We start from the raw sequence: 19,080 nt of genomic DNA on the forward strand, positions 1-19,080 counted from the left end.
GAAAAGCGACGGTGCTGTCACCACGGTGAAAGCTGCATCGAGGACCACCGTGTGCTTGCATCCCACCCTGAAGTCTCCCTGTTGCGCCGTCTCATATTAGGTTTCGCTGATGGGATTCTGTGTTCTCCATGATGACCCCTAATTAGCACTTGCTCGACCTTGCAGGTGGCAGATGCGACATGACGTCTTGGCGGATTTGGCTGTGCACTAAATCAAGCCACTCGTGCTACGGTGCAGCAGGTCCGTGTCGATACTTTCAGCCCAGCGAGGGGTATCCAAAGTCACGCGAATACAAGGAGACATAGATGACCTCTTTATTGTCGAGTGAACTCCTTGTCTCTCTCAAATCTGGGTTCCAGGAAGTATTGGTATCAATAATGGTAGTAGCTAACCGTCCTCATATGAGAAGAAAACTTCACAACCCAAGCCCCGCTGCCATGATGGATTGACAGAAGCAACTCTCAAACAGCACTTTGATGGGCCAGCAAGAACACATGCTGGTATTGCTGGTGGTGCTAGAGACCCTAAGCCTGAGCCGGCAGGGAAATATCCGTACTCCGTCAACAAGATTCGCATATCAGGTGCGGGCCTTTCCTAGTCGCCTCTAGGTCGTGAAAGGACAGTTGAGATACGCCATCTGTTCAGGCAGGATATGCGGATGGCTTGGGTACCAGTGAAGCCATCTTCTCGCGTTGTAGCTTTTCCTTCTCCATCTGCGCTCTCTCGTCTTTCGTGATGCGAGGCTTCCGAGTTGTCCCTCCGCCTCGGGAACCAGGGCCGCCACCGCGTCGAGTGCCACCTTCTGAAGCAGCAGCGCCTCCGCGCCCACCCCGAGAACCCGGACCGCCACCACGACCTCGACCCCGGCCACGTTTGATGGTCCCGTCGGCTCTGAAATGAGATCAGTAAACAAATCGGAAGACGGTAGTAGCAGTTGTACACACCTTTCAACTGCGGGTTTCTCTCCCTCCGGAACGAGCGGTCCACAATATACAAAGAACCCATCTTTGCTTGCAGCGGCGTGTGCTTCCCAAAGTAGCTCACTGTCGTCGACAAAGTCGTCGTCTACATCGTACTCTTCGACCTTCCGTCTCCGTTGAGGTTTTGGACCGGGACCATCCGTTCCGCTATTGCCCGCCTCCAGCCGGCCATTGACGCCAGACATTGCAACATCTCCATCGTTTTCCGAATCGCGATCGATATCAACGCTTAGGTCTTCGTCACCACTCTCAGCGGAGGTTCCGCCCAGTTTGCTGGCTGATGCTGAGCGTTCTAACGCAGCACCAGCAGCGGCAATCTTGGCCAGTCGCTCCTTCTGTGCGGCTTGGCGAGGGTAAAGGGCAGCAAATCCGTATTTCTCCTCGGCCATCCGGGCGAAGTTGATGACTCGATTATTGGGGTCTTTTAGGTCGACGTGCAGCACGATATTCGATCCCTTCTCAGAGTCTTTTTGGGCGATACCATTGCTTGAATCTCCACCAAACAGACTGGCTGAAAGCAGTCCCGAACCCATGGGAGGCGGAGGAGGCTGCTCCTTGGCTCGTGCAGGCTTGGGAGAGGTGGCTCGTGTGGAAGCTTCCGAGGGTATTTTTCGAGAGGCGGTGGCCCTTTTAGGCTGCGCTTGTTCTTTTTCAGCAAGGTCAATATCCATCGCAGATGGTTCAGCTGCTCTTGGTGAATCGATCGTTCGGCCGTTTGTGTGAGTGGATGGTGGCTCAACTCTCGGGGGATGGGTGACTAGCGTAGCAGAACTCGAATACTCGGCCTGCGGAGGGTAGTCAATGATGCTAGAAATAGCTGGTGAAGTGCTTGGATTGTATGTTGGCCTGGGAGGAGTCATGACAGGCTGTGCCATAGGAGGAGGTGGGTTTGTATCCAGAGGTCGCTGCGTGGATTCTCTGATAGGATCGTACATTGCTTTCGAACGAGGCGTGGATGATTGCGGTGGTGGGGGAGCCAATACATTCGGTTTCTGGTCATACGTGTTTTGGGGAGATGTGTAAGGGTGCATCGGCCTGTCTTGTATCGAGAAGCCAGGTTCGGAAGTCTTGGCAGCCTCATTTCTGCGGCTCTCCACAGCAGGTTGGTGCGCAAAAGAAACTGGTTGAACCAGAGTAGATGCCTGCAGGCCCGACGTCGGAGGACCTGGGATGACAATAGTGCTGTCGTCTTCTATCGGCTCTACTTTGGTCCTCTTGCGTGATGTAGTATTGTTTATGGCGGTTCGAGGTTTGCGAGAGACTCGAGGCTTCTTTTCCGCGGGAGGCGCGTTGAGATCTTTCGGTGCTCGCGGCTTCCGAGGCCGCTTCACTGGCTGCAGATCTTGGCGTGCACCTTCAGTTGTGGCTGATAAAGCCACACCTGGGTCGGCATGTGGTTGTCGAGCGTCGTGATTATTCGCACCACCCAGGGCAGCCGCTGCGCTCGTGTTACGATGAGTTGGGAGATAATATGGTGGTCCAAGACTGCCCTCTGCGTCACTTGGAGGTGCGCTGGACAAACTGTCGAGAGAGGAACTCCTGCCGTCCACTTCCATTTTCGGCCTCCAACCGCCACACTTCTCTCAAGATCACAGGTGCAGCTGACGCCGCAGTCATCGACAGCAGCTTGCTTTCAATCAAGACGGAGCTAGGTGATGTGAGCTTTTGAGCAGCCTTGATATCGACGCTGAGAGGAGTGAGATCGGTGGTGGTGGTTGATGGTAGGTGGATGGACGAGCACTTCCGGTGTGAGTTAGGGTGTCCTACAAAGAAATGGTTGAAGTGACAAAGTGGTGTGCGATGCAGTCCAACTGCAGTTGTGAAAACACCAGGTATGAATTAGTAGTGATGAATGGTTAGCGGCGAAGATGCGGCGTGGTAAAGCGCTAGGCGCAGGCAGAGAACATCAAAGTAAGATCAGGATTGAAGTAGCGTGCAGTGCTCCGCGGCGGCAGCTTCACAAGGCGCGGGAGGGCGAAGAGGAGTGGGAAAAGGTCGAGAAAAGAGGACACAGATGGGAGGAGGCAGAAATAGTATATGTATGAGTGTGACGGGTGCAAGCAAATAAGTCTTGACAAAGAGCATGAGCATGAGCCAGGATGAGCCAGGATGAGCCAGGATGGGCTACGAGGCGAAGGCAACGAAACACCAGACCAGCGTGGCCGGAGGCAAGAGTGGATAAAAAGTGAATGGAACAGGCACATCGCGAAGCCAAACCAGGAGCTGGGACTGCCAAACACGAAACAAGCGGGCAGGCCAGAGCGCAAAGGAGCAGCGCAGCGCGCACTGGGTGGAAACGGCCAGGTAAAGGGAGGCAGAGGGAAAGACATGATGGCGAACTGGAAAGGGCATCGAGCTTCGAAGGGGGAGGCCGAAATTATCTCCAGCATCTGGCAAGTGACATCTCACAGTGTGGTGCGAGGCTTTGAACTGCGTTCGGCTCAGATACGCAGAAAATATAGGGCGTGGCGGCAGGCGAGGCAAGCTCGCAGAAATAAAAATGAATGTTCATTGGTCGGCCCGTTTGAAGGAAAGTCGACTTGGCCGCAGTTCCGCTCAGTTGGACTGCGATTCATTCCTCAGCCACACATCGGGTCGACTCGCACACTCTTGCTGCCGCGAGAGGAGCCTCTATCGGACTGGCACATACTGTGCGCCTACGATCATAAGCTCATTGTCCTTTGTCTCCGTCGGAACAGGGAGGCATCCTCAGCATCTGTCCATAACAGACCCCGAGTTTGGAGCAGAAAGATCGGAGTGCCCCACCTGTGAGATCCTACCCCTGCAAAGTGGCTTGCATGATTGGCGCGAGCTTCGGGTAGTTTAGTCCGAACGCCCGCCCCAAACCTTTTTAATCCGATGAAGTCAAGGACTGAATCGATCTCTCCGGCGTGAAATGTACCACGACTGTGCAGAGAGTCGATGCATTTTTAGAGTACCCGCAATATGGCTATCCCGGGGCAGAGATTCGAGCTGGACCTCGATGCCGACAATTTCACGTTCAATTCCGTCTCAGATGATGTTTCTCAAGAACAGGTGCTCGATTTCAGCATCAAAGACATCCAAGAACACGACACAGACGCTCCCCCGCCGGCCCCTTCCCTGAAATCCTCCAAGTCGGGATTCCCTCAGCACAAGCAACGTGCCAAAGTTTCCGCCTTCAAGCAAAGAAACCAGTCCCTGCACCCCTCAATAGCTACAAAAGTCGAGCCCTCAGATCAAGCAATCAAACACCATGTGGGCAGGAAATACGGCGTTGATATGGACGCGCAGCAGAAGGCCGAGATCAGTGAAGAGAACAAGAGAAGAGTTGCCGAGATGTCAATAGAGGATCTCGAAGAGGCAAGGGCTGAATTAACAAGGAGCCTGAACCCTGCCTTTTTGGAGAGACTGCTGAAGCGAGCGAACATCGAGGAGGATCAGTTGCAGCAAGCGCAGTGGCTCGAAGCTAATGTTGAGGAACCGAACGATCAGAATGCTCTCGAGCAAGATATCGAATCCGCATCAGATACGAATGAACAAACCGCCAGGCCACTCCAGTCTAGCGAATCCCAACCAGCACCCTCCATCCACTTCCCCGTTCCTCCGCGCTCCGCAGACGCCTACAAACCGTTGAACCCAGACGACCCGTCCTTCCTCGCCGACCTCAAAACGCACTACTTCCCTGATACGCCCCACGACCCTTCCTCTCTCTCCTGGTTGCAAGATCCCTCTGAAGAAGAGACCGCGGCTTCGCTATATAACCCCACCAAAGACTCTTTCCTCGCCTCGTCTTTGCGTTTTGGGTTTGATGGGGCCTTGATTCCCCCGCAACGCAGTCTCGAGATTGACGTGAAGGAAGGGTTGCACCATCATGGCGATGATCCCAGCAGCGCGGGATATACGATTCCTGAACTGTCGATGCTGTCACGTTCGACACTGCCCAATCAAAGATGTATGGCGTACCAAATTTTAGGACGAATCCTGTATAGACTTGGGCGCGGAGATTTCGGACCCCGCGGAAGTGAGCTTCAAGAGGCCATCTGGTCCGTCGTTGAGAAAGAGAGACCCATCGAAGTCATGATGAGTGAAGCGAATCGTCATTCTGGACATGCTAGTGCCAAAGCACACGCTGTTGAAGCCCTCTGGCTTTGGAGGAAAGGAGGTGGTGGTGACAGGGGCATTTTGAAGCCAGGCCAAAAACTGGCAAAGTGACACGGACACTGGGCAATTTTGGTGCAAAGGGTAACACAGTCGCTTGCCCATTTCTGAACGAAGGGGAAAGCGGACAACAGAGTCAGGAGGGTAGTAAAGATTGCAAGAATGATGAGTTGCTGAGTTGCTTTGCATCTTGTACAACCAAACAGCAGGAACAAGAGGTGAGTAGGAATCAGAGGGCACACAGCAACCCGAATAAGTGGGATTAAGGAACGTCTAACTGTCGAGTAGTGGAAACGCATAAGAGCGTCTGAATTGAGCAACGCAGGGACTTTGATCACTCCCACTGCGAGCAAGGGCGACAGCAGAAGCGGCCACTAGTCGAGCAACCCTGCTCTACCTCGCACAACGGTTCTCACCGTTCAGGTAACATTTTCTCGGATCGCACAATGATCCGACCGAGGGTAGCCTCAAGCTGACTCCTACTCCGTTTGACTGGAGAGACCTTCATGTCTACACTTACCACCAAGACATTACAGTTGCTGAAGTAACCTTTCCGCCAGGCTCCTTCCGCAGTTGTGCTCTCTATGGTATGGAGTCCCCCTTGGCAAGTCGCAGACAAGATGCCACTCGCCTGAGTCTTCCAGTTCCGTCTCTACAATCAAGCCAGCCCAGAATCAAAGTGGCGGACTTGCCGATGTCCCGCGGTTGAGGCGGATTCAAGCGCTTAGTAGAATCAAGGTGCCGGCTGCGTCTATCAACCCCTCTTGTGCTCGTATCATTTCTCCGTGTTTCTATGCTTTCGTTGGAAGAAGGGACCTACAGTAACGAGGAGACGCCCTGACCAGCGCCGAGAGGTGCTGCGAGCAAGTTCCACTTGAGAGGTCACTGAACACACTCACACCGCCGCGGAGAGCTTCTTCGAGCTCCAACTGCTCCTCAGAGCTTGGTTCTAACATGGTTGCTGGGAAAAACAACGAGCATCGTGGGTGGATTTCGAGCAATGCTGAGAGGGTCTTCTGACCGAGCTGCATTGTCTACCACATTGCCACTAGCCCTCGTGGTTCCTCCTATCAGCCGTGTCCTGGACGATCCAATTTCATGTCATCCTATATCACCACTAGTGAAGCTCCGACCGCAAGTGTGTATGCTGTGGAAGAAGTGTGGCTTTATGGCAACGCCGCAATACAGGGGCACAGGCCAACTTCCTAACAGGACCGGTTACTCCCCAATGATCATTCCATTTGGGATAGTGAGCCTCCCAGAGGCTTCGAGCTAGTCCTTCTGAGATATTGCAGGACGACACTCCACCACGATGAAGAATTGAAATGAGTGCGGACGCAGATGATCAGAACTTTCAGATTGTCGCCTTGCCAGTTGCTGTTTTCTCCCTAAGCCTACATCACAGCTGGCGGTCCCTATCTTCGCCACCTCTTCATGAAACATAGGAAGAAGTGACTGCTTGACCCATGGACCGGATTGCCTGCATCGCGCTTCTTTGCAAGCAAAAAGGCCGATGGTTCCTGAACCCGTGGTCTAGGATCAGAGTTGAGCCAGGAGATGGAGGCGGGTTAGCCAAGGCTTGACACCGCTCCGCACCCGAAGAGATGTGCTTTTGTTTTTGTAAGGTGCCGTGCGTTGGTTTATTACTTGCAATTGCTGTTGTTGAGAGTCATAGGTTTGAAGCATGCAGCGATGCAATGCGCGTCCCTCTGAGTACAGGCACACAGGTATAGAGAGATGACACCCTTGTGAATACTAGTATGGAGCAAGTTCCACCGCGGTATCCGTCTCCAGCATTCGAGGCTGTGCCCCGTCTGATCACATCATCTGTCGCCAAATATTTCGTTCCAATTTGCGGAAGGGGGCTGTATTATATCTTCTACTAAGCTAATCAACCCCTTCGTTGATAGTCCCATCCACGCGCAAATGCTCTAGGCCCCTAAATGCAACCGGCTCTGAATGATGGGCGGCAGGAGGTGAGACATGTCTCTTGTGCTGACATTGGGAAAAGGCCCTGAGGGTGTGATGACGGAATCAACATGACTATACATGTGCTGCGCACGAGTCGTGTCCCAGGACCTAGTCTTTTCTGATTGTCTATCTGTCTCACGCTTCGTCATGGACCGCACGGACCCGAGCTCAGATGTCAGAGGAACCCGAACCTTGATAACGTGAAGCGTAGCAGGAGCAATGCGCCATACTTGTTAACAACCCTAACCACCGCCCACCACGCGCAAGACGCGAGAACGGCTTCAGAAGAAGACAAATCCATGGAGAAACGCCCTGTCCGCACCGTCCTCGTCACAGGCTGTTCCGACGGCGGCCTGGGCGCGGCCCTCGCCGTCGCATTCCACAAACACCGCTGGTACCGCGTCATTGCGACAGCACGGAACCCGGAAAAGATGACGCATCTCCGCTCCCTCGGTATCGAAACCCTCCAGCTCGACGTCCTTTCCGAAGAAAGCATCTCGGCCTGCGTGGAGAAGGTCTCCGCCCTCACCGGCGCGACACTGGAAGTCTTGGTGAACAACGCGGGGGCCGGATACAACATGCCCATCCTGGACGCGTCCCTCGAGCAAATCAAGAAGCAATTCGAGCTCAACGTCTTCAGCGTCATCCGGGTCACCCAGGCTCTTTTCCCGCTCCTGCGCGCCTCGAGCTCCGAGACGAAAATGATCGTGAATAACACCTCCTGCGCACCGGAGCTGGCGTTCCCCTTCCTGGGACCGTACACGGCCTCGAAAGCCGCGCTCTCAACGGTCACGGAGACGCTGAGGCTCGAAATGCAGCCCTTTGACATTAAAGTTGTGGATCTCAAGACCGCGGCCGTCAAGTCCCGCTTCTTCGACAACGTTGGCACTAACGACGCTGTCGTATTGTCGGACAGCAGCCCCTACGCGGCGGGCAAGGATGTGGTCGAGACGTTCATGCAGAACGGGCCGCCGGCGAAACTGATGGACGCCGATGCTTGGGCGAAGAATGTCGTCGCGGACTTATCGAAGCGCGGGGGCAAGGGCGCGCCCGACCAGATTTGGCGGGGCGCAGGCGCGACGTCGGCGTGGTTTGCCGCGACGTTCATACCGGTTGGGTGGCTGGACGGGACGGTCAAAAAGTATTCTGGCTTGAAGGAGGTGGAGAGGCGGATCAGGGCAGGAGAGAAAGAGAAGATCACTATGGGGCAATGAGTTCTTGTGGGTTACAGCGTGGTCGGGAAAAATGGGCTAGACGACACCGTTTGTGACTGAGATGGCGGTGGAGGAAGTCGCGTGGGATCTGTGCGACGTTGTTTTCTACGAACGGATGCTACTATGTCGTTGATCGCCAGCCACCCCTTGGGCACCCGCAGTCAACCACGGGAGCGCGTCTCTCTTTCCTTGGCCCTCTGTCGGTCTTTGTGGCTCATGACGTATGTTGATTTGACTCATCCCTAAGCGACTCCAGTACAGCCTATGAAGAGTGGCGTGAGAAGAGTGGCGTGAGTGTGAACAGCAGCATCGTCCAAGCAGAACCGACGTTGGCTGGAAAGCTCGACTTGACTCAACTTACCTCGGACAGCACCTCGGGCGCTGTGATGATAAAGAATCCCAACCTCATCTGCTTGGTGTGGACGATCAGTTAGTCAGGCAGTCGAGTCCGAACATCCCAAACTGGGTGAACGGACAGGGAAGAGACAAGATGTAAGGTGAGTTGTGGCATGTAAGAATCGAGCTCCAACAGTACCGAAAGGAGAGTGATGGACGGTAAGTCATTCCGTACCTTGAGTTCATATTGGTTGGGATACGTTCTCTCGAGATAGCCCTTGAGTACGTCGAATTTCAAGGAGTATTCGTGGACCTTTTGGGTCTTGGAGCCCGCCGGGAAGGAGAAGGAGGTCGATGATGATGTGCCGGATGAGGACGTCTGAGTACTTGTGCGAGATACAGGCATCGTGGGAACCCTTGGACTGGAAGTACTCCGTACTTGAGTATGGATATGCTGCGTCCGTGTGCCAAGCGCGCGCCTGGATGCTGGTATTGAAAAGCTAAGCCAAGGCCGGGAGTGAGTGGCTGTGGTTCACTTCCCAGGTTCTCGGACACACGTGGGAGGCGGGTCGGGAGGATGGTGTAGAGGCAATGTTGCGACGGCTGACATGGATAAATACTGGAATGCAGTGAGGCTGAGCAGCCCGCCTCCCTCGTTCCCTCCGTCTTTGTGTAACCCACCAGTCTTCTTTGACGGCAGGGAATCTGGTTGGTGGATAGAGATCAATCTTGACCGGTTAGTTGCTTTGCGAGTAGGCAAATGACGCGGTACGACGTCCTGCAGGGTACGAGAGTGACCGGGGGCTTGAGCTGAATGTGCAAATTCGAGCACAAGGGCGTCCGTATCGCCCCGACTATTGCTCACCAACACGAGCTGGCGCGGCAGGGCTGGCACGAGCGGGCCAAACCTCGTATACCGTCTTTGCGAACTTTTGCACTCTCCTGTGAGGCCCAGAGAATCACTGTCCCCGCTGTCAGAATTGTGTACTATCACTTCCACTCCTCCATGTCCGTGTCCCGGTCTGAGAAAGGGGTTTCGAAGTGCTGTCTCAGATCCACGTGAACCTCCCAAACACCTCGCCTGTTGTGCGCGTCAGCGCTTCAACCAAGCAAAATCCCGGAAGCCAGTAACCAAACGAGATTGATTTTGTGAGCCAATGTCAACTCCCGAGAATCCACCCATTCCATCACCCTCTTGCGCCCAGTACAAGATGAGAAAAATCGTAAGAATCATAAATTCATTGTCAAGATCCTGCCTGCGAGCGATGGGCCATCCTGTGCACGAGGAACTGGAGAACTCGAGGGCTGTCGTACCCTGCTTCTCAGTCCAACCCTCATTGTTCACTGCCGTAGACACTCGATCTGTTGCTGCCGCAAGTAGGTTAGCAAAAGCCCAGCACGGCGGAATATACACTTACTTCGTCCAACCTCGACGGTGCCTCGATGACGAAGCAATCCAGCCGCCGGAAAACTCTGAAGCTGGGGGCACTGGACCCGGCTGGCGGATGCAGCACTTCCAGAAGACTTTCGAGCCTCTTGCGATCGATGTCGTAGCTGGGGACCTTGAATTTCTGGGTTTTCCGCATGTCTGGCCAAGGGTCTTGCGCCATAGAGAATTCTCTGCTCTGGTGTTGATTTGGGAGGACCAGTCGGATCACGTGAGGAGCTGGCGTTGCAGGATGTGATATGACTTTCTGTTAGTGTGCAGGAATTGATGCTTGTACAAGAAGGAAACCGCGGGTAAGAAGCAGAAGGCATGGGGAGCGGGTAAGGGGGTCTTTGCAGGTTTAATGCACAACCATGTCAGGCGCGAGGAGGCGGGCAGTGCTGCAGTCCAGAGCTGGCGGCATTGTGGCATGACTTGTTGCGTATGGCAGGACGGAATCCGCCTCAAGCGCTTTCCTCGCTGGGCGCAATGCTTCCATTTCCGTTGTTGCTCACTTCTGAGGCACAACTGAGCCAAGAGTGAATGGAATGCGGGGCACTTTGACTCTCCACCAATCACGAGCTGGCACTTTGGTCAAACCGAACACGGCATCTCGAACGCGAATCTTCCGCACGACAACACCTCCCTTGAGTGGGCTGATTCTGCCTACAGGGCCAGAGCTGCCTTCGCTGCCCCCATGCCCAATCTCCGCCACACTGTTCCTGCCTAAGTGTGCCTCTCTACGACCGGGCTACCTCGTTTACTGTAATTTGCTGCTTTCCTGGGCCAGACGGTGCCCACGGTCGTACAGACGACGAGACCGGCCTGCGCTCCGCGCATAGCATCCCGTGTAACGTAAGCGACCTGCGACATACACGGAGTCCAAGAGGCAGTCACAACTTGGATGGCAATGTTGCTTTCGGTGCGGCTGAAAGCCCGGCAGAAATGTGTCTCAAGTGGCCAGGATGGGCGGCGCCACTTCATCAGGTCACATTGTATGCTGGACCTGGGCGCACCATCTGAGGACATTGCCGGTCGCGATCAGGCCGTGATCTCCTGATCACCATTTATGTGGGCGACCGCGAACGCCTCTCGATTTGTGACCACCACGATGAGACTATTCTGAGCACGAGGAGGGTACATCACAATCCAGATGGAACAGTCCAAGTCCGTATATCGGTTACTCATTACAGACCAGGCGCCTGCAGCGGCAGCCTACTTCGAGTCACGCGTAGATGCCTGCTTCTCTCCTGACACCGGCCAGGTGCAGCTCACAGTCCTTTCCGGCAACAATGCTGGCAGCTTCATGGGACCTGAGTCTCCAGCATCGGAAGCATTTCCACCGGCACCCGTCGACGTCGGGAAACAGAGTCTAGCAGATGGGCGTCGGCGAATTCCCGAGCCATTGGAAATCCGTTCCCCGTCCGAATTGCCTGCAATTCAAAGAGTAAGATCTGTTTTGGAAGACAAACGCCTGCGCTGACCTTTGCGAGGATGGAGCGAGTGATATCTCCCTGTTGTCAGTGCCATCCTTCGGGGCGAACGACCACGACTGAGTAACATTCCAGCTTCATCGAGCAGAGGTCCTCACGAAGCCCTCTGAACATATCCCTTTCATTCTTTCAGACTTTTCTGCAGAAATATCGGGTCTCATACCGCATCTTCGATTTTGTCTGTTGCTTTGGGCGTCCTAGTGGCGAGATGGATCTGAGCCCGCCGCCAACAATGTTCAGATGGCTTCCAACTCAAAGCTGTGACTCAAACAATGATTTTGGTATGTGCTGCGCCTTCAGCGGCCGATGCTAACCAGCAAGAATGCACCTATGTTCTTCGGTTTGTCGAACTCAATAATCGTGGCGAGACGAACCCGTGGTCGCTTCGTCAAACACTGGTCTTCCATCGTCAATCAACGGAGTCTATGTGGCTTTTCATCAGCTTGTCTGGATCCATGACTTCGATGCTTGGTTCCCAGTTCACTCCCGGGGCAGACCTCTTTCAAGATCCGTTTGCCCTCCACCTGCTCCTGATTAATACCGCAGCCGCCACGTGGCGAAGGTATCTAGCGTATATTGCTCAAGAGGTCCGCAATGTGGTATGTGCCTCACTAATCACTGCTCCGCACCATAACAGCTGATCTGGTTGGAAGGCCGAGCAAGCAATCCTGGTGGACTTTGAGCATGATGGGGCACACCTAGGCGAGCTTGAACAACGTCAATATCTGAAGCAGCTTGAAGATATGATAACCAGTCTCATAAGCGCGGTCGATTCGTCCCTGGACGTGTGCGCAACCCTTCGTTCCAATCATACCAAATATACACAGATCAGGGTCGGTCCTCGCGATCAATCGTCTCTGCAACGCCGCAAAGACCTATTTGACCAAGTGTTAAGCGAGAAAGAGCGAGAACTGCGACACCATCGTGCTCAAGCCGGTGTGCTCCGCATGCGAATCCGCAGTGCTGAGGCTCTTGTACGTCAAACGTCTATCCTTGGCTCGTGGGCACTGACGGAGACAGGTCACAAATATACTTGATCTTGGGAATGGTAACTCCTTGAGACTGCTCGCGATAGAAGCTCAGGAGGAGAATAAAGCCATGCAAGGAATCACTACAAAGGGTTTGAAGGATGCAGCAGCTGTCAAGGTCTTGACAATAATCACCCTGGTATACCTCCCAACGACGGCTGTCCTGGTACGTAATTCCTTTATTACGCTCCGCGAGTTAGGAAAGCGCTGACCTCGAATGCAGAACTTCTTCTCAACCTCCTTTGTGAACTTCGGGCCCAACCGCAATGGCGATGCCACACTTACAGTGGCTGGTAATTGGTGGATTGCTCTGGCAGTAGCCGCGCCCCTTACCATTTTTACGATATACATCTGGTCGTTCTATGTCGACACCTTTGTCTATAACAATCCACCGGCGTGGTGGCGATGGGTTAGTAGCTGGCTGAATTACCTGGCGGCTACGCACACGTGGAAACTGCGAAACCCGGGCCCGGTTGGTCAAGGGATGAATGGAGCGTAAGGCCTCTTGCATGGCTATTGCTGTCGAGGCCAAGACAGATCACGAAGCGGTCGATATGTCCGAAAGTCGAGAAGGTAAATTAGCATGAGGCTGATTTCGTCGCCTTGCATGGCTTGCATATGCGGTTGACGACGGTATGGAGTACATAACTGAGTACCCTTGGCGGCTCCATGCAGATTCACGCCAGACTAGGCGTTTTCGGAGACGCGGCTAGACACTTCAGGGCACTTCTCGCTAACGGAAACACGAGCATCTCAACGACAACTCGAGGCGGGGATTGGGTGGTTCCGCACTTGTGATCCTTTGGGGTTACACAACGGCGCAGCCATGCTGATTTGGCATGGGCTGTAGCTTCGACTCCTACGAAAGGGCACGTTCTACCGTCCAGCCCGCGCCCCCGGAGGAGAGACCTGGTCGGCTGGCAGCTGAGACCGGAGTGCATTCAATGCTGAAAAGAGATGTGCGGCTCTGGGCCTTGTTAATGGGTTCCCACCTCCAGCGACGCCATTCTTATCTACAGCCTGATGTCTCCTGCACGTCGTTTATTCCCCTCGCCTGGATTGTCAAGACTCTGCAAAAATGGCTAAATTCCATGGGAACACCCCAACCGGAATGAAAAAGATACTTTCATGCTTCAATTGGAAACGCGATAAAGGTGAGCGACTCGTACCCGTGGCTGCGTTGGAACTAAAATTGGCAAGGCCAAGGTTCTCAGCCGCAAGGTCGGCAACAGGCGCAAGGCCTCAAGGCGACACATGCCAGTGCTCGTAACGAAGAAGCCGAAGTTGGACAGATCCCCCTAACAGAGCCATCAGACGTCGGCAATGGTCCAGGAACTCAAGCGACCGCCTCGCAAGGACCACAACAAGAGGTACCATCAAGTGCATCTCGTACTAATCACGGCCATGAAGCGACGCCACTTACGAGGCCTGGGGAAGGCCACAGTGTCCGAGATGATCATGCTGCCAGGGGCAGGCCTGTCAAAGGCCCTCTGTCGCGCGTGGGTCGACCTCAGTCACAATCACCGCGGAGCAGTTTGGATTGGAGCCACCCATCGAGTCGTTTCTCATATTCGGCGGGCTCGGAGAACGACGAGGACCATGTCACACAGAGACAGCCAGGATCTCCCCAATATAGGGTACACCCTCCATCACGCACACAAACTATGGAAGTCCCTGTGGAATTTGACAGTAAAAATCTTATGGTGCATCCCAAGCAGCCAAAGAGCGCATCGCCGCTAGGCTTATATACATCACGATCGTCATCGTGGTCCCGGTCTTCATCAAGCCGTCGCCAAAGGTCACCATCTTCTGAGATCACAGAGGGCACTTATACCGACCAAATTCATCCCGATACAGTTCGCGTGGTCATGAACCTCACATTTGACGGCAAGGAGATCAAAGACTTCCGGAGCCCAGCGTTCGAAGCGTTTCCATGGACAAAACCCGACAAGTACGGGCAGCTAGTGCCGCAAGAGTTCATGAAAGAACATCAAGAGACACGCCCGGAGTTAATGACAAAAGCAATATACCTCCGGTACGGCACTTGTCAGGTGAAAGGACCGAGCGGCCTCGAGTACGACAGCCGGGTATCTATTGTCAAGGACCACGAAGATCTGAGTGAGAGTGCCATCAGAGGCATCTGCGATTTCATCTCGAAACATCCCTATCAAGATTTTCACCTCCGGGTCTACTGGGACTATGGCTGCGCTCAGATCAAGCCATTGACAGAGCAGCAGTTAGCGAACAGCATGTCCAAGTCTTATGCTGGGATGATCAAGAAGGAAATCGAACAGAAGCTCGTGCGCAACTTCCAGACACAGCGATACATCGCCCGCCGTGATCTGGATGTCTTTCTAGATCCCCTAGTGATTGAACAGGTTGTCAAGGAAGACGAGACTCTGGACCTCGACCCCGAAGCCGAGGCCAGGTTCCGCGCAAGGATCCAGAGCCGGGCGCCCAAACTGTTTCTGATCTGCCTATACCGTCATTTAACTATGGCCTTCCTTAAACACCTGATGGATGCGCCACATGACTGCCAGGACCTCCCCAAATTCCGGCCATCATTTGGAATGGAGTGCCAAGATCTCAGGCACGGCTGTACAACACATGAGATCAAGCAATTCGTTGAATGCCTACCCATATTCTTTGCCGAGAAGATAACGCGCGATTACCAGTATCGCCGCCTCTCCCCGTCCAATGTTTTGCCCCTGCATCACACTGGCGAGTACGACGATAAAATAGCTGACCACGCTCGTCTGCCGTTGGGAAATGGCTCATTTGGAAAAGTCTATGCCGTGAAGATCAATCTGGCGCACAATGATGGTGATGTCGTCCACGGGGCCAGAACGGCTGGGATCCTTCATGAACCACTGGTGCCGGCTGCGGGCTATGAGAGTCCTGATCGACAATTTGCAGTCAAAATATTCGACTCGACTGACCGAATGGCGTTTGATCAGGAGAGAGTGATGCTGAAGCACTTCGCCGAATACCCACATCCCCACATCGTTCTGCACTTGACAAGCTGGACGCAAGATGAAGCGCACTACATTCTCTACGACCGAGCCAGATGCAATCTGCGGACATACACCACCGAGGTGCGACGACCGGACCTCGACAGACCACATGTCCTTTGGTTCCTCCGGCAGCTGGACGGGTTGGCGAGAGCAATCGGTCACGTCCACTACTCTAAGAGGCCCACGTTGGCCGACCCGACGCCCGCGGATGAGAAGTATGGACGACACAACGATATCAAACCCGAAAACATACTCGTGTTCGAAAGGGCCGTCAACCAGAACCCAGTGTTCAAGCTCACGGACTTTGGATTAGGAGTCTTCACCGACGCCAAGGTGGGAAACAGGTCCCGGGAGACTGCCAATGTGCGCGGCACTCAGACATACTGGGCACCCGATCATGACCGGAAAGGGAAGATTTCGCGTCCGTTCGATATGTGGGCACTAGGCTGCGTGTATCTCGAGCTTCTCGTCTGGCTCTTTGGCGTGTTCCAGGACAATGACGGGCCCAGCTTTGAGACCCTTCGGCAGGAATATCCCGGCCGCGTTCCAACGGCCGCGGAAGATCGATTCTGGTACGCGACGGGACATGGGCGGAGGAAGGAATACCACCTCAAGCCTGCAGTCACCGCGCTCATTCATGAACTCCGAACGAAGCATTGTGCCGAATTGAGAGCCTTCCTCCACGTCATCGACGCGATCGAGGAGCTACTGGATTGCGACCCGAGAAAGCGGATGGCTGCCGACCGTCTCATGGTGTTGCTGGCTTCAGTAGTGACCCAGGCTGTTACGGATCTCGGCAAACAACCCGACTTCTACCTAGTCCAGCACCGGAAGAATGTCGGTGAGCCAGATTCGTCGGCCGCGTCACTCAGACTGGGGACCGAGAGGATAGATCCCGACATTGGCGATCGTTCGCCTGTGAGCCGAACCCCTAGCCGTGCGCACTCGATCAGCGGCACCGCTTTCTCGCACATTGGAGCAGGGTCTAGCCGTCTACCGCATGAGGGCTCGCCAGGCGAGGCCGGTGACCTGGGCAAAGATCTGGAGGATCTCAGTGCTCCAGCTCCACCGGACGATACGTCGTCATGACGCTGCTGCTGTGATGGGTTCTCGGAGACAGCAAGTCACAAAGACAAGGGTTGTCGTGCATGGTAGGAGACAAAACATACGGAGAGCGAGCGTTTGTATGTGCATGGCTTTTTTCGGCTTCGAAAAAGTTTCTTCACAGGGCGTTTGCTCGTTTACTCATTTACATACCCGGGTGATATCCTGTTATTGATGTATGTCCGCGACCCACGCTCATCGGAGTGACCAGGCAGGACGCTGAGTGGTACGTCAAAGCTAATGTACATATATAATACTAATCATGGGGTTCCGTCTCCCTCCCTCGAGAGGAGTGGGAAGAAGACTCGAGGTTGCTGCTAGGAAACTGATGTATAGATATAGACATGAAAGCAATGTGTTTGGCAAGGGCCCTGTCAAGGAGAGCTCCACCACCGGTGCCACCATTGGGAGATTACACAAGAAGACTGAGAATCCGAGCACTTTACTGTCTGCTGGATTATTGTGCCTCTGAGCTTATATGCTTGTTATGAACGCGAGGAGGCACGCGGTTCATGACCGGCCCAGCCTTAAGAGAGGAGTGCGGGTTGCAGTCGGTCACAACTGTAGCGCTGCGGAGTTCTCTGTAATCTGGGGGCGGCCCCTTCTGCAAAGAGACCCCGTGGGTTTACATACCGATCCTGCGACCGACTATATTGAGCATTGAGGTTTTGAACAAGAATCGAATGTCCGCCGCGATGCCGACTATATAGCCAATACCGTGCTGTACTGTAGCTCTGATTATTAGAATCCCAGCTTAATATGTCCCGTACCCATCCAGATGAGCGTGAGTGTGAGATGTAAGTACCTACGCACGCGGTGTCTACACTTTACGGAAGACACACCTGAGATACAGTCATGGCAGACCGCTCAGGTACATAGGACTGTGCCAATGTGCACTGGTGGTCCAAACATCGCACGGCGGTGAGCATATCTAGAGTGTCCATGTAGTAGTGGGCAGGGATGCAGAGATACAGCTCGCCAGGGGGGGTTTCAATCGAGGATGCGCGAAATATGTACGGTACATCACCTCGTGGAAAGAAACCTTGAGCTTCTTCTTCGCGTCTCTTAATCATCTTCTCAGGATGGGCACTCTATACATTCTGTGTAGCACACAGTGAGTGAGTGGTCAGGGACGTCGGTGAAGTCGACGCGATGACCCCACACAATCCAAACTGACACCTACCACAGTCGTGCATAGGACACCTACACCCACATTCGGAGGCACGTCCTCCGTATTGTCTGCGCGCCTGCACGCCTGCACGCCTGCATCTCATGCACCTCCTGTACGGGTCAATCAACCCAGTACGTACATACGGAGTGCGAGGGAGCTCGTCGCGCGGGTAGACCATCAAGACAAGGAAAGTGGGAAAAGGGCAGGGACTTCTGTTCGTATCCCACGTACGTGTGGATCCGTTGCATGATGTGATGTGATGTGATGTGATGCATGCATGCACGCATGGATGCGTAGGTAAGTACATGCATGCTTGTTTCGGGCAACTTTAGGAGCTTTGACTCTGTCTCTGACTCTGTCTCTGACTCTGTGTCTGCCGCTTTCCCCTCGAGACCCTGTCGAGCTGGAGATGGAGATGGAGCTGCGGGCTGGCAAATGGGAGCCGGCAGCTAGGTAGTGTAGGTAGGTCCTGTAGCTTGCAGTACGATAATTGACCGACCAACTACGTACATACATACAGACATACACACACACAAACGGTGCTGTAACTATCGAACTGTGTGAATTGGCCCATGAGACGAGGATGGCGCACAGCTTGTGCCCACATCTCAGTCACGGGTGGTCCTCACTAAACCACAGACAACTAGGTAGGTAGCACGTGCTTATGTCGCAAAATGAGATCCGACGACCTTACGAACCGAAACGGCGAGGTAGGGAATTCGTGCTCCGTGAGGTAGGTCCGGTACTGTACCATCGCGAGATGGGATGCGTGCGTGATCTGGCCATGCAGTGCCATACCATGCCACGTTCGGGGGTTTGAGAGTTTCCACACAGCAAGCGAGCGTGGTCATGCGTACTGTGTACACGGCCCGGGTCCTCGCTACCGAGTCTCAGAGAGTTCAGTCTGTAGTCTGCATTCTATCTTGCATTGCGCGCTGTGTACGGAGTCTCGGGAGGCACTACGAGGACCCGATTCCAGATCGTGAGCTCCAAGCCCGCAAGCTAATTAACTAACGGACGGAGGACTGGGACTTGGTTAGCAAGCTCGGTTAGAAGCGGATTCGGGGTGGTTGCTTTGCAGGGGGCGCAGGACAGGCGCAGGCGCAGGCACAGACACAGACACAGACACAGACACAGACACAGACACAGACACAGACACAGACACAGACACAGACACAGACACAGACACAGACACAGACACAG

General features: G+C 54.1%; 5 protein-coding genes across 5 annotated transcripts; 4 read left to right on the forward strand and 1 right to left on the reverse strand.

Annotated features, from left to right (window-relative positions):
• Window positions 1-641: 641 nt before the first annotated feature.
• Window positions 642-2,536, reverse strand: G647_10393 (uncharacterized protein; the record flags this gene model as incomplete). The annotated part of the gene is made up of 2 exons (XM_008726384.1): window positions 642-891; window positions 945-2,536. 2 exons carry the CDS (start codon window positions 2,534-2,536, stop codon window positions 642-644), a joined length of 1,842 nt encoding a protein of 613 aa, XP_008724606.1.
• A 1,390-nt stretch (window positions 2,537-3,926) lies between these two features.
• G647_10394 (uncharacterized protein) lies at window positions 3,927-5,174 on the forward strand (the record flags this gene model as incomplete). The annotated part of the gene is made up of 1 exon (XM_008726385.1): window positions 3,927-5,174. One exon carries the CDS (start codon window positions 3,927-3,929, stop codon window positions 5,172-5,174), a length of 1,248 nt encoding a protein of 415 aa, XP_008724607.1.
• Window positions 5,175-7,390: 2,216 nt separating this feature from the next.
• On the forward strand, window positions 7,391-8,305 carry G647_10395 (uncharacterized protein; the record flags this gene model as incomplete). The annotated part of the gene is made up of 1 exon (XM_008726386.1): window positions 7,391-8,305. The coding sequence occupies one exon, from the start codon at window positions 7,391-7,393 to the stop codon at window positions 8,303-8,305; it is 915 nt and encodes a 304-aa protein (XP_008724608.1).
• Window positions 8,306-12,015: 3,710 nt separating this feature from the next.
• On the forward strand, window positions 12,016-13,087 carry G647_10396 (uncharacterized protein; the record flags this gene model as incomplete). Its single annotated transcript, XM_008726387.1, has 4 exons — window positions 12,016-12,159; window positions 12,214-12,534; window positions 12,581-12,754; window positions 12,812-13,087. The coding sequence occupies 4 exons, from the start codon at window positions 12,016-12,018 to the stop codon at window positions 13,085-13,087; spliced, it is 915 nt and encodes a 304-aa protein (XP_008724609.1).
• A 1,165-nt stretch (window positions 13,088-14,252) lies between these two features.
• On the forward strand, window positions 14,253-16,691 carry G647_10397 (uncharacterized protein; the record flags this gene model as incomplete). Its single annotated transcript, XM_008726388.1, has 1 exon — window positions 14,253-16,691. One exon carries the CDS (start codon window positions 14,253-14,255, stop codon window positions 16,689-16,691), a length of 2,439 nt encoding a protein of 812 aa, XP_008724610.1.
• Between the last annotated feature and the right edge of the window lie 2,389 nt (window positions 16,692-19,080).

This window comes from Cladophialophora carrionii (assembly GCF_000365165.1).
Source record: "Cladophialophora carrionii CBS 160.54 unplaced genomic scaffold supercont1.15, whole genome shotgun sequence".
Lineage (NCBI taxonomy): Eukaryota > Fungi > Ascomycota > Eurotiomycetes > Chaetothyriales > Herpotrichiellaceae > Cladophialophora > Cladophialophora carrionii.